Source organism: Carassius gibelio, chromosome A9 (genome assembly GCF_023724105.1).
Source record: "Carassius gibelio isolate Cgi1373 ecotype wild population from Czech Republic chromosome A9, carGib1.2-hapl.c, whole genome shotgun sequence".
NCBI lineage: Eukaryota > Metazoa > Chordata > Actinopteri > Cypriniformes > Cyprinidae > Carassius > Carassius gibelio.
In genome coordinates, this window is record NC_068379.1 from 3,513,866 (window position 1) to 3,527,911 (window position 14,046).

Genomic DNA, 14,046 nt, shown 5'->3' on the forward strand with positions numbered 1-14,046 from the left:
TCGTTACACGATCCTTTATAAATCATTCTGATATGCTGATTTGGTGCTCAAGAAACATTTCTTATTATTATCAATGTTGACAACCGTTATATGTTTGTGAAAACTGTGCTCTTTACATTGAGAGATATATTAAAGGACTTTTATTGGAAAAATGTCAAATGTTATTACTAGGCATGTTACGTATTTGATAACTGATTTTCTTCCTTTTCCCACTCTTCCCTCATATCTCTTCCCTCAACCATCTTCTCCTCTTTCCCTCGGTGTAGGTTGTTTTCAGCTATGTAACGTGTTCAGGCAGAACATGGAGATAGACCAGTGTCTGCTGGAGTCTCTGCCGTTGGGCCAGCGTCAGAGGCTGGTCAGACGCATGCGTTGCGAGCAGCTGCGGGTCTACTTCGAGCGCGAGCGGACGCTACAGAAGCAGAGCTTCCCCAAGCCCCGCTCCACCAACCGCAAAAAACAAAAAATCAGCTTCACGCTTTCAGACATCATCCAGGACGCCATCATACGACACGATGACAAAGAGGGTAAGAAACTTATGTCTGTTTGTGTTATCTTTTCTTGGTTACTTGTTGCAACCTACACTGTAAAAATAAAACGCAGAGTTTCTGCGGGTTTTAAAAAGGTCTTAAAAGTCTTAATTCAGACTTTCACAAATTGAGGCCTTAAAAAGGTCGAAGAGTAGAAAGTTTTACGTTGATAAAGTCATGCATTAAATGATGCATGCATTGCAAAATGAAACGTGTTTTCCCATTTTTATGGTTAACTTGTTTTCCCTATTGGCGAATACTTCTTCTTGTTTTAATGATAACCTCACTTTTTTCAGTTTGTTTGTGTCCCCTTTTATTAAGTCATCAAATTTACATTCTTTACTTGGTCTTAAAGTTTTAAAGGGGTCATATGATGGGAATTGATGTTTTCCTTTCTCTTTGGAGTGTTACAAGCTGATTGTGCATCGATAAGATCTGTAAAGTTGCAAAGACTAAAGTTTCAAAACCAAAAAGATGTTCTTTATCAAAGTTAAGACTCTGCCACGCCCCAATAACAGCTCATTCAAACACGCCCCCACATATCTATGTCACGATGTGGGAATATTTGTGTAATGCCACCCAGATGTACACGCAAAGAAAGAAGCCGTGGTTTCAGTAACCACAGTTAGTGTTGAATCAGCTATGTCAGGGAGATGCTGTGTGTATCTAGACAAAAACAAAAGCACTTTGTTTGGCCTTCTGAAAGTAGATAAAGTTAGGAATGGCGAAATCGCGATTCCCTCACGATTATGTTTACACTTCTGATGAGTGCAGTGTTTGGCCAATCTCAATGCTCTGGTCAGTTGGCCAAACAGAGCAGACTCTGCTTGTCGGAAGGAGGGACTTTGTAGAAAAAACGACGAGTTAGAGAGAGGCGGGGCATAGAGGACCTACAATAATGTACAGTATTGGAAAAAAAAAAGTTTTTTGAACATTAAATCATGTCAACATATTATGTTACACCAAATACACAAAATAATGATCTTCAAAAAAGTATAATATGATAAATTTACCTTGACAAAACCTGCAGAAACCTGTTTATTTATGTAGCACTTATATTTTGTCAAAGCAGCTTCACAGAAATAAACAGGAAAGCAGAATCAATTATGGAAACTGAACTATAGAGACCGTTCCTATTCTGCTGTAAAGCAGCTCTAAAAGACAAGCGTAGAGCCCGACCGATATGGATTTTTTTGGGGGCCGATGCCGATATTAACTCGAAAAGAGCCGATTTATAAGCCGATATTTTGATTTTGAAAATAAACTGGATATTAGACCCATTTCCTATATACTGCACTTACATAACATTCAATGGCAAAATATCTGCCTGTTCTATGTATGTGGGCTGTATAAACCATTGTCCAGAAGAGATTATGTAAAAAAAAAGCCTTCGATTATATTCTCAATGACTAAACAATTGCACATCAAAAGTATATATTTTTTAATGATCAAATTTTAAACATTTAACACTTTTTACTTTTCTTCTTTTAACAGTCTGTGTGTGTACTGTAAATAAATTATAACACTAAAGTTAAAGTATTTGCAGAAGTAGTCCCACACTTTGCTGCTACAGGATTCACCTTTTTCAGCCATCTGTAGGGCAGAAAGAGAGACATAGAAAAAATAAGCATGTGTATTTATAATCGCACCATGTATCATTACTCATGTCATCATTAGAATTATAATAATAATAATAAACGGGCATCTCCTACATAGGCAAAAATGGTGGGCAAACTATGCAACACTCATAACATGAGTGAAGCATGAGACTGTTTCTCATGTTTCATCGGCCGTTATAAACGCCGATGCCGATTTAAATGCAATAAGCTCATATCGGCCGATAATATCAGACGGCCGATATATCGGTCAGGCTCTAAATTATTAAGCTCAAGTCAGTTCAGTGCTGGGCCTGGGACTTACTAATAATGTAGAAACTCAGTACACTTTATTTTTCCTGCATATTCCACCCAAACTTTAGAGAATATGAAGAAAATTAACGTTTTCCCCTCTGACCTCATTCAGGTTTTCTGCACTTCACTATAAAAAGATGAGGCACATATAATTAATCTAAATGGTAGAAGATAATTTCTGTCTGTTTGAGTTGTGTTAGTGTACTTGTGTTGTTCAAGAGATTGAGAGGAGTGACTTAGTCAGCGGGGCGAGTCTGTGAAAAAGGCCAAATTAATTTCCAGAAAGGCGAGCCATCAGAGGGGTTGCCATTAGCTGCCGAGTATTAGATCATTCCTCAAGCTGATTATGGGCCAGTCAAAAAGCTAATATTCAGAGTGTGCTGCGCCACTCCTGGGACAGGCAAAAGTAATCTAATCAAGAGCTTGCGGGGGAAAGGAGCTTGTGTGAGACAGGGTGACAATCACTGAGCGGTCACCTTCTGCATCATGAACAATGGCAGAGGCTAAGTGAATTCAACCCAAGTCAGATATTCCTGTCTGTGACTTTGCAGTTGGGAGTTGCAGCGCTGTTCTTTGTAAGATTAAGGTGGGAAACCTCAAATTTTTTTTTTTTTATGTAGTTCCATCCATCTGAAGGCAACATAAAACTTTATCACCTTAATGCAAACTTTGACCTTAAACTACTGCATTTTAAAGTCAAACAGACTCATTTCCAAGATGATGCAAATTAGGGGTGAACAGTCAGGAACATTGTATCTGCTCTGAACTTCCATACAAGCGTTGAGGCTTTTCTCTTTTTAATTGGGCATGATGGCTGTATTCCTTCGTTCTGAAGGCTCTCCGCTTCAGAGTTTGGTAGTTTTTTTTTTTTTTGGTTCAGTTGGCCTTTTGATGACACATTTAAAACTATAAACGCATGGTTAATTCAGATATTGCGTGGTAATAAACTATGAACAACTAGCCAATAGTGCTACTGATTTAAGTTAATGAATCTTGAGTGCTTAATGTCTGCTGTATTTTAAGATGTATATCACAGAAAGTAATACTGTCTGATTGAATTGGTGAGCTGGTTGGTGGGTGAAATTCAGTCAATTAAAATCTACATGATTGGGATTTTTGCTTGTGGGCAAAAAATGTATCTAGGTGGATTTAGCAACAGGTTTAAATTGGTGACTCAGTGTTGACCAACAGAAAACCGCTTGGTTTGAAAGTGACTTATGTTTATCCATGCTTCATACTTCACTATACTATCAGCAATGGGCAGTGGACCTTTTTCGCCTGGAAAATTTCATTGAAATTTTGCTTATAATACTGCAAGAGTGATTTCTTCTGGAATCAGGCTATATATCGTCGTATAGTTGTTTTTGCGACTCACAAAGGTGTGTTTTCTTGTCATTATTTAGTTTAGTTTTTTTATGTTCAAAATCACATTCAGCTCAGGCTGCAAATTTGCAACTTAATAAAATATAATTTATTTTGTCATGGCTGTAAAAAATTAAATAAAAATACAAAGCCGTAAACGCAGGCAGTAAAAACAATTCTCAAAATATTAAACCCATTTGAAAATGTCTACTGTGTTGTTTTATTTGGTATGTCTTCCACCCCATTACAGATGTTGTACAATTAAAGTATGACATTTTATATCTGAATAAGTTGGATTTCAACGATTTGGTTTGGAAATGTGTCACAATGTGGAAGTTAAAAGAATGTATCTTAGGACAGGGGTGTCTAATCCAATCCTAATTAAACACACCTGAACCAGCTAATCAAGGTCTTTAGGATTATCAGAATCTTCCAGGCTGGTCGGAGATAAACTCTGCAGGACTTTGGTCATCCAGGAGCAGTATTGGACACCCCAGTTTTACAGGGAATACTTATAAGTGGTTAGCAAAGGATGGTCAGTTTGATCGGTGCTGGTGCTGGTATTTGGGGATGTTTTACTACATGCTGCATCTCATCCATCTGTTCCTTTGTCTTTTTTTCTGAGATGCTCTCCGTCTTCATATCTTTCTTTCTTTCAGTCCCTGCCAACCATTTTCCCAGCTGTCTGGGTAAATCCGTGTCTGATATCCCAGCAGCCTTTGCAGGTCACCATGTGCATCTGTCTTATTGGCTGTCAGCCAGGTTCGGCTGGTCCGCGGCACCAGCTGGTGTTCCTGTGGCAACGCCTGTTGGAAACATGGCACCTTTGGCTGAGGATGAATGGCAACTTGAGCCCACCTACTAAACACTAATTATCAAACTGGCAATGGCTTTGGCTTTTGGTCTGATCGCTCATCCAAATGCGATCAGCATCCTGCACAAATGCCTTTTGACCAGTCAGTGACTCAGAATATTGATTTCTCATGGCTCCGTTCCTGTATTTTGGATTAATGTGTCAGTGTTGCTCGGCTTCTGCATATAATGAAAGCTGATGTCCGACACCGTGTCTGGTTCATGCATGTGCACAGAAAGTTAACTTATTAAATACTTAAACTTCTGGAATAAGATAATTTGAAAATTCATTTCAGTAAGAAATTAGTTACTGCTCCTGAAGGATTTGTGTTTTCAGCCAGACTTTTTAATATCAATATGAAGTCTAGTCCACACTGCAGTATGTTCTGGCCAAGAACCTCCCACTGGTCAAATCAATGTTATATTTCATCGTGGGAAAAAAAGACAAAGAAAAAAGAATCCATATTATGTTATGTCAATACGGCAGTCTCAAACTGGTGCATGCAAAAATATGTGGTATTTATTTGTCTATTTATGTAAAGGTTAATCAGAATATTTGTCTACCAAAAGTAAAAATTACTGATTACTTTACAGACATAAATTAAAAAGCTGAATACAGAGTGCTTCAGTGCACTTCTGGTTCCATCATCCCAAAGTCAATGGGTTGCATGAATGGATTTTTTATTAACTTTGGCCTTTGGTTAACCCAAGCTCAAGATCCTACCCTTTTTATTCTACAACATAAAAATACATGAGTGATACCCTATTTTATACCGATTTTACTTTTTTCGAAAGCTGATTGCTTACAGTGGGACTACAGAGGTTTTCAGTCACTTTAAAAATCATCATGCTGAATAGAAAAATGTACTTACAGCCTAATTGCGCTAAAAGGTCTGCTTGTGAATATTTAGTTTACTGGAAATTTAGAGCCTTGAACAAAATTGATTAAAAAGACAAACTCTTTAAAAAAAAATAAATAAATAAAAAAACACTTTTGGAGGAGTTGGTTTTGTGTACAATATGTGTGCTTGTAACCGAGCTTTGTGCCTGTCACCAGTTTTCGAGATAAGGAATTTAGCTGATGCTTGTACTTAAACAACTAGCAGTGCACTTTTTATTGAGTTATTCCCATCTTAAAGGAAGGTTAAATGCATTCCTGAATGACACCGTGGTGATGGTTTGTTGATTTGCCCCTTCTGATACTTGAACTAAAACTAAGTTTTTCAATTACCGCCCTAGATGTTTAACCAATAAGTTACACCACTATCAGTGTCACAGTAACTTGACAACCAGCAAGTGTCACTCAACATATGTAGCATGTGTGTGCAGATACTCTCCATTTTTGGCTTTATATTTCACAGTGACAGGCATCCTACAGTTTATGGTTCAAAATGCTGACTCTTCTACTCCATCTGACTTTTAGCATGCTGGATTTATAGCTTAGCCTCAGGCTGAAGATATCCCAGAGGAACCCTGGGAACTCTGTCAGAAGTGTTCCTCGTAGCCCCCATCTTTATTGAATCGAAAAATCTGGAATTTATGGCTATTCCAGAGGTCAGAGTGGAAAGGATGGATCACTGACGGGGACATTACAACAAATTTGACTTATGTGGAGATTAAGGTGGATTTCTTTTTCACTTCTATGGAATATGCTTTCATAAAATGATGTAATTGATTTTTATTGCATGTATTGTCGGTATTATAGTACCATTGCACACAAATGAAGGTTGATAGACTGTGTCCAAACATTTTACTTTGTCAGGTCTGAACCCTGAAGACAGTGACTGAAACAATCAGGTCTAGCACACATGAATAAGCATTGAGCTCGAGCATCATTAAACTCTGAGATGAGCAGCACCTCCTCAGTTGCAGATGTGATATTTTGCATTAATATGACATCGAGTGCTGAGGCGTGAGAGAGATGGGGATCACACACTGGTGATACTGAGGCACAATTAGATTACACACTCTGCTTCTCAGCCACTATCACCCGCGCTATTCATATGGCTTCTCAGAGGGGAACTGAAGCATCACATTTTTGTGACATCAGCTCAAGGTTAGAAGTGACGCAGCCTTTCCTCTCTTATCATATGAGTGTGTGTGATTTTATTTTGATTTTTTAATGCCCATTAAAAAGTGTTGCTTCCTGGACCTTACATTGTTATTTATTGGGCAGTTTATGGGACAGTCTCAAGCCTCCCTGTTTTCATCCAAAATATCTTAAATTGTGTTCCAAAGACGCACAAAGCTTTTACGGCTTTGGAACGACATGGGGTTAAGTGAATAATAACAATTTTCATTTTTGCGTTAGAGTATTCCTTTTAAGTTGCGGATTATCAAGCAGCACTCGCTCATACTTGTGTAGCTTTTATACTTGGGTTAAGAGTCTGTTCAAAACTCTTATTTAAACTTTAGCTGTTAGACACCTCAAAAAGTGTGAGTTGTTGTGGAGAGGATTTCTCTTGCTTTTCTGAGTGATTGTGGGTTCTTGGATCAGTAAGGGCATAAATAAACATTTGGCCTCTAGTAAGTGGTTCCAATATCAGTTTGAATTGTAATTATAATCTTCATGCACCTGTGGATGTGGGTTTCTTATTATATGTCCTCCAATCTCATTGTCTTAATGTGATCAGGTCTGTATGAGAGTGGAAGCAGGAGCATGTGGCTGGTATTGAATGTTTTTCAGTGCCAGTTTGATCAATCTTATGAAAATCCCACCTATGTATTAGTGTATTCTCACACTTCAGAAAGGCTGAGCTATTATTTTGGGGGTCCCGATACCAAAGCTAATTTCCAGCGTTGGAATTGTGTTTCTGCTGTTTTTTTATTCTTTGTAATCTTATTCTTATTTTTTTGTTTTTTTGTCCTAAAAGTTTCTTGGCATTCGAGATTCCAAGCTTGGCAGTATGGTACACAGCGACTCATAGGCACACAGACACACATATTTTATTCTTTGGATTATAAAACAATTTGTGGTTTGGTTCTTACCTCTATAACCATAAAAGGCTAGACAACACCGCCCCCCCCCAACCCGCCCCCGAAATCAAGGTCAATCAAGGTCGAGTCAAGGCTTACAAAATGTATATCTCAGATTTTTTTTTTTGTAATTTTGAACCCGTCCATAGGCTGTTTGTCAAATTTGAACAAAATTAAAATCGAATCATTATATCACGCCTTGAAAAATGTGTGGGCAATACAGGTTGCACTCTTGAATGGTTTAAATCCCATCTTGAAGACAGGATGTTTTCTGTTTTTGGAGTTCCCCAGGGCTCCATTTTGGCTCCTGTTCTGTTCTCATTGTATATGCTTCCTCTAGGGTCCATTCTTACCAAGCATGGTGTGTCATTTAATTTTTATGCTGATGACACCCAAATCTATCTGCCCTTGAGGAAAAATGATAAAAGAGGCTTTAAATCTCTGAATAAGTGTTTAATTTCCTTTTTTACCGCTAAATGAGAGCAAAACGGAGGCCATTGTGTGTTGATCTTTGGGAGCCTCCGATTGTGAATTGGGAGATCTGGTCTCTGAATTCTGAAGGAACTAATCGGAGGGAGATTGGGAGACAATTGTTTTGGCCCAACAACTGAAAAGTCACGGTCACCCCTCAGCTTCAGTCTAGAAATTCAGCGGTCTAGCAGATATATTTGGGCTTAAAACAGACCGGCAACCAGTGCAAATAGCATAATATGGGGGAGATATGATCAAATCTGTGTGTGCCAGTCAAACGTCTTTCATGCACATTTTGAACCATCTGGAGTCAATTTATGTTTGATCAACTTATTCCCATATAAAGGGTATAACAATAATCGAGCTGTGAGGACACAAAATCTTGGATCACTCTCTCTGACTATTGAAATGACAAAAAAAAAAAAAAAAAAAACTCTTGGCTTTTTATAGCAATCTTAAATGGAAGAAACCGGTTTTGACTACTGAATTTATCTGTTTATCAAACTTGAGTGCGGAGTCAGAGGTAACCCCCAGATTTGTCATGGTAATATGTCATGGTTTAAGCATTAGTGGGTTAAAGTACAAATTCACCCAAAAATATAAATTATCATATACATCTACCACAAACAAAATCTTATGTCTGATCAAGGTCTCACAAGAAATGAGATGTCCATCAATATCTATGGTGTAAGGCTGAGATATAAGTATCGGGCACAAGGACAACTGGAAAAATCTTTACCCATTAAAAAAAATAATAACAATTCTTTCCCAGCAGTCCTTTTAAAGACAGTTTGGTTTGGCATCACTCCTTCCGCACTCGGTGACCCAGTAAATGCCACTAAATCATCATTTCTTCTCTGCAACGCAAATTAAAGATGAATACAGACTACAGTGCCCATTATTCTGAAAGACCAAGAGGTCAGAATCATCTCATCATTAATACCCCATGGGAATGATTCTCTGAACCTCAAGAGACTCTGTAGTTGCTTTACACAAGGATTAAGACTGCAGTGCTGTGTCCTACTTCTGAAAGCCTGTGGAATGGGGCGGAATGATGTAACACATCATGGTCATGTATTTTGGCAGGTGGTTTGCGGAGGAAACATAAAATTGCTGTCAGGATAATGACAGAGCTCTGGGAGTGAGCAAATGAGAGCATTTACAAGCCCCTCACAGCCCACTATGATGCAGTGCTAGTGGCATTCCTGCAATGCACCATTCGCTCTGTGAGACAAGAGGGAAATTAGCAAGAACTAACACAGATGAAGGAATAAAGTTTAACTTCAATACAGAGAGTCTTACGATACGATTTGTACTGATTTAATTCTGTAGCACCTGCTTTATATGCTAGTTTGTAACTGGATGAATTCTTCCTTCTCAGTCATTCTTTAACATCTTTCTTTGAGGCTTGGCAGTTGGTTGTATCATTGCAGATGGTGCCGTGTGTCCATTTAAAATCAATTAGAATTAACCCTTGCCTAAAATTCATTAAACTGATTATACTGTATATGATCCCTGAAGTACATTTTTATTGAAGGTTGTTTGTTCACATAAAGTTTGAAAGATTAATGTGGCGAGTGGGGCGGGGCCGAGAGGCGTGGGAACGAGGAGTGAGGCCAGGTGTAGTGATTGGAGATGAGCTACACCTGCGCCCCACCGCCAGTATCGAGTCCCACGTAGGAGATGGAAGGATATAAAACTGGATCGACTATAGTGAAGGACGAGAGAGGACCAGGCCTGGGATATTATTTTATGTTTGCTTTTTATTTGTACGCGTCAGTCGCCGTGAGGGGCTGACGCGCTGTTTTGTGTTTAATTTTGATTATTAAAATGTTTTTGATTGTGCGCCGGTTCCCGCCTCCTTCTTCCCAATGAATAGGGAATTCATATTGTTACAGTGGTGCCGAAGCCCGGGAGGAGGAGGGACGCGCTGCTGAAGATCCCTCGCCGCTGTGGTGAATCCGCGGTGCCCTCGAGCAGGCGAGGTATGTGCCGCAATGGACGCTCGAGGCGGTGGGCTGGAGCGAGTTGCCGGGGACGGGCGAGCTCGCTGCCGACCGCCCACGATATGGAGGGGCGGCTGCCGTCCGTGAGGGAGCGGAGGAGTCGGCGCCGTTCGCCCGTCCCCGGCAACTCGCTCCAGCCCACCGCCTCGAGCGTCCAGGGCTCGAGGGCACCGCGGATTCACCACAGCGGCGAGGGATCTTCAGCAGCGCGTCCCTCCTTCTCCCGGGCTTCGGCACCACTGTAACAATATGAATTCCCTATTCATTGGGAAGAAGGAGGCGGGAACCGGCGCACAATCAAAAACATTTTAATAATCAAAATTAAACACAAAACAGCGCGTCAGCCCCTCACGGCGACTGACGCGTACAAATAAAAAGCAAACATAAAATAATATCCCAGGCCTGGTCCTCTCTCGTCCTTCACTATAGTCGATCCAGTTTTATATCCTTCCATCTCCTACGTGGGACTCGATACTGGCGGTGGGGCGCAGGTGTAGCTCATCTCCAATCACTACACCTGGCCTCACTCCTCGTTCCCACGCCTCTCGGCCCCGCCCCACTCGCCACAATTAACAAAATAGCTGTTTAGCTAAAAGGTAAACTAATGTTAAAAGGGACCAATAAACTTCAGTCTTTTATTTCTAATGTCCAGTTCCTTCAAGAATTGCAGTCAGGTAGGTTTGGTTAACTTTCTGTATGTTTGTTATAATTGACCAGACGACCTTCTGAATAGCAAATAAATGGCATTGACAAGTAAATACGGGCATTAAAGTGTTAATATTGATGTTGTATACCTGATTTCTGATGTTCATTTGACTACTTATATAATCTCTTTTAAATCCTAGGTGGGGAAATGTGTTTTGGCTTTGTATCCCCAATTAAAAAGATCAAATAATCTGAAATCCAACGTTCATCACTCATTGATAAGGTGGTGAGTTCAGGTCCACTTAGCTCTTAAACTCACCAACTTTTCTGCAGCTCAAGCTGAAATCTAGGTCAGAAGCTGGTGGTTTGAAGCAACCGATCTAACTGGCCCATGTCCACTGATCCAAAACACAGTGTCCATGTTGGATTCGATGACATGTTGTCAATTATACCTTCAGCTTTCTCAGGGATCAAAAACTTTCTGTTAGGAATATGAATGGAATAAGATTACTGACTAACCATGATGAGTTTTCAGACTTTGTTGTAGTTAATATTTCGTTTAAGGAGCTGGAAATTTTCTTTTTTTCCACCCCAGTGAGCTCATTTCAACTTCCACCTCACCCCCAAATCCTCCTCCTCTTATTGTGGAGGACCGAACTCTCCCCTGATCAGGAAAACATAGCCAGGCCTCCAAAGCCCATTTAAAAAACATGAAACATCTGTGCTTGACTGGAACTCCCAACGGATTTCTCAGAGGTCTAGAGATGAAGAGAAACTTACTTGTTTTCTGAAGGAGAAGACAATTCAGTTCAGAGATGAAAGGCTGAAGTCTCTTGTCATTGATGGTGGAACATGGAGGAACATGGGGGTTCAGATGGAGGAAAGGATGGAGAAATAGAGGTGGAATAGATGTGACCTTGAAGTAGGGCTGGGCGATATATCTAACGATATGATCATGTGCACCTAGTCAGTAAATCCGGTTCCGTGATAAGCGCTAAATCGTCATCACCTGCTAGCATCAAACTCAGTTGAAATTAAATGTTTACTGAGTTTCACACGAAGAGCTCTGTCTACAGTATTTAAAATGTTACTTTTAAGGGTTCCATTTCAATTAGGACACTGTCTATCTAGACAGTAGAAAGCAGTGCAGCTCACTTGGTTCTGTCACTGAGGTAATGTGTTTCAAATGGTTGTAAATACACTATCTGATTTATTCAATATGTCTTTTTGTGGTGCCACTGATTGAATTCAAACCTCTAGAGACATCAATTTGTTGTGTGCACTTCTCTTACACTCCCCCTCCCATTAGCGTTATACATTACCGTGGTCTTGGCTCGTCCACATTGCCTAGATGACAGGCTCCTTTTGTCTTTTTTATAAGAGCTAATGGATGACACCTGTATCCTGCTGCAGAACATAATGCACTATTGTAGTGTATTATGAAAGATGTACTCATGCACTTCATTACAGTTCAGCAGTGGATTTGATTTAACTCGAGATCAATGAACATTGAAAGCAGTTTTCTGAAGGGTTTGGTTGTACATCTGGTACAATATCATTGGCCCCCAAAATTCTCCGTATCTCAAATTTGCAGCCATGCACAGACCAACAGCCCTCACATACTGTAAATGAGGCAACGGGACATGTGCTAGTTTAATAATTCTCCCTTGCTCTGTCCTGTTCTGTTTTTGACCTCCATTTCGGGTGATTGTATGAAGCAGATGTGTGTTTACACCTGGTAGTAATGTGTCTCAAATGAGTCTCCTGTTACTGCTTGTGATGGGATTTGGAGGGGAGGATCTTTAGGGTAGGTTGCCATTGCATGCTGATATTGGGCTTGTGTAAAGATGCATGCATATGTATGTGCTTTATTTATTTGTAAGTTTGAATTATTATTATTATTATTTTTATAATTTAAAAAAAGATTTTTAAAGCCACACTAATAATAATAATAATAATAATAATAATAATAATACTATTCAGTTAAAATGTAGTAAATTTTATTCATCCAGAATGCATTCAACAGATAAAAAGTGACAGTAAAATATTTTCAATCGCTAATTATATTCTATTAGTTGTAAATAAATGCGTTTCTTTTTAACTTTCTGTTCATCAAATAATCATTTTAAAAATTGTATCATGGTTCACACAAAAATTCTTAAGCAGCACAACTGTTTTTAATATTGACAATAATAATAATCAATAATAACAATAATAATAATAATAATAATAATAATAGTTTCTTGAGCACCAAATTAGCATATTAGAAGGATTTCTCTAGGATCATGTGATACTGAAGAGTGGAGTAATGATGATGAAGATTCAGGTTTGCCTTCACAGAAATAAATTACATTTGAAAACAGATTAAACTACCAACCCCAAACCTTTGAACAGTAGTGTGTTTGAAGGTATTTACATGTGAAAAAATAAATATACTGTAAATGCCTTTATATATTTGAGGAATCCTTCATAAGGCTTGCATGATGTGTGGCGGTCTGTGGCATCCGAAAGTAGCAAGAGCATTTGCGTGTCATTCCTTATCTTTTAATTTCTCATCTCCTATAATCTTCCTTTTTCTTCTCTCATCATCTTCTTTTCCCATTCCTGGTTTCCATGGAAACGCCACATATGGTTCCAACAGATGTTTTCCCATTTTCCGTGACGTGTTGAATTTCGCCCCCTCTTGCGCCCAACATCAAGTCACAGGCAATCTACGAGATTATCAACCACACAGAGGAAAGCACATATTGGCCTTATCATAATAGTGCCAACACAGCACATTCCAATAAACCGGAATGACCAGATATTTGGATACCTCCACAGATGTCCAGTTTCATTCCAAAATTGCTGATGTGAATATTAGATGGTCTGTATCTGCTCCATTTGAGTCCTGTAAATGGCCAGTTATGGAAACAGTGTGTTAATGGTTCATTTGACCCAAATAAGTCAAAATTGGTTCTACCATTAGTACTCCACATTGACTTGAGCAGATTCAATAACACTGCATGATTCTGACCATTGTACAAAGACACCTTATGGGCTAAGCGTGTCTGCTGACCTCTGTTTAGTTGCGGTCAGTAAAGAGGCCTAACACACAGGCTGGTGGTCTCTGGTGTTTCCTCTAATGCCTGCAGCCGGACCATCTAACAGATGTGCTCATCAGGCTCAGTAGCTCCATGTTAACATGCACAGGTTGTTTTCTCTCTTTGCAGTCAGCAGAAAATCTGTGCTCTAATGTCCAGCTCTGTGACATATTACTAGCTAGCAACATTTAGTTAAAGATTCTCTATTATT

The 14,046-nt window shown here is 39.3% G+C and overlaps 1 protein-coding gene across 1 annotated transcript in view; it reads left to right on the plus strand.

Moving 5' to 3' along the window:
- The window catches only part of LOC128020353 (unconventional myosin-XVI-like), a 124,548-nt gene that overhangs the window by 12,851 nt on the left and 97,651 nt on the right, over positions 1–14,046 (plus strand). Inside the window, exon 2 of the mRNA XM_052607183.1 lies at positions 267–527. Coding sequence (XP_052463143.1) covers positions 267–527 — 261 coding nt within the window. The remainder of the gene's footprint in view (positions 1–266; positions 528–14,046) is intronic.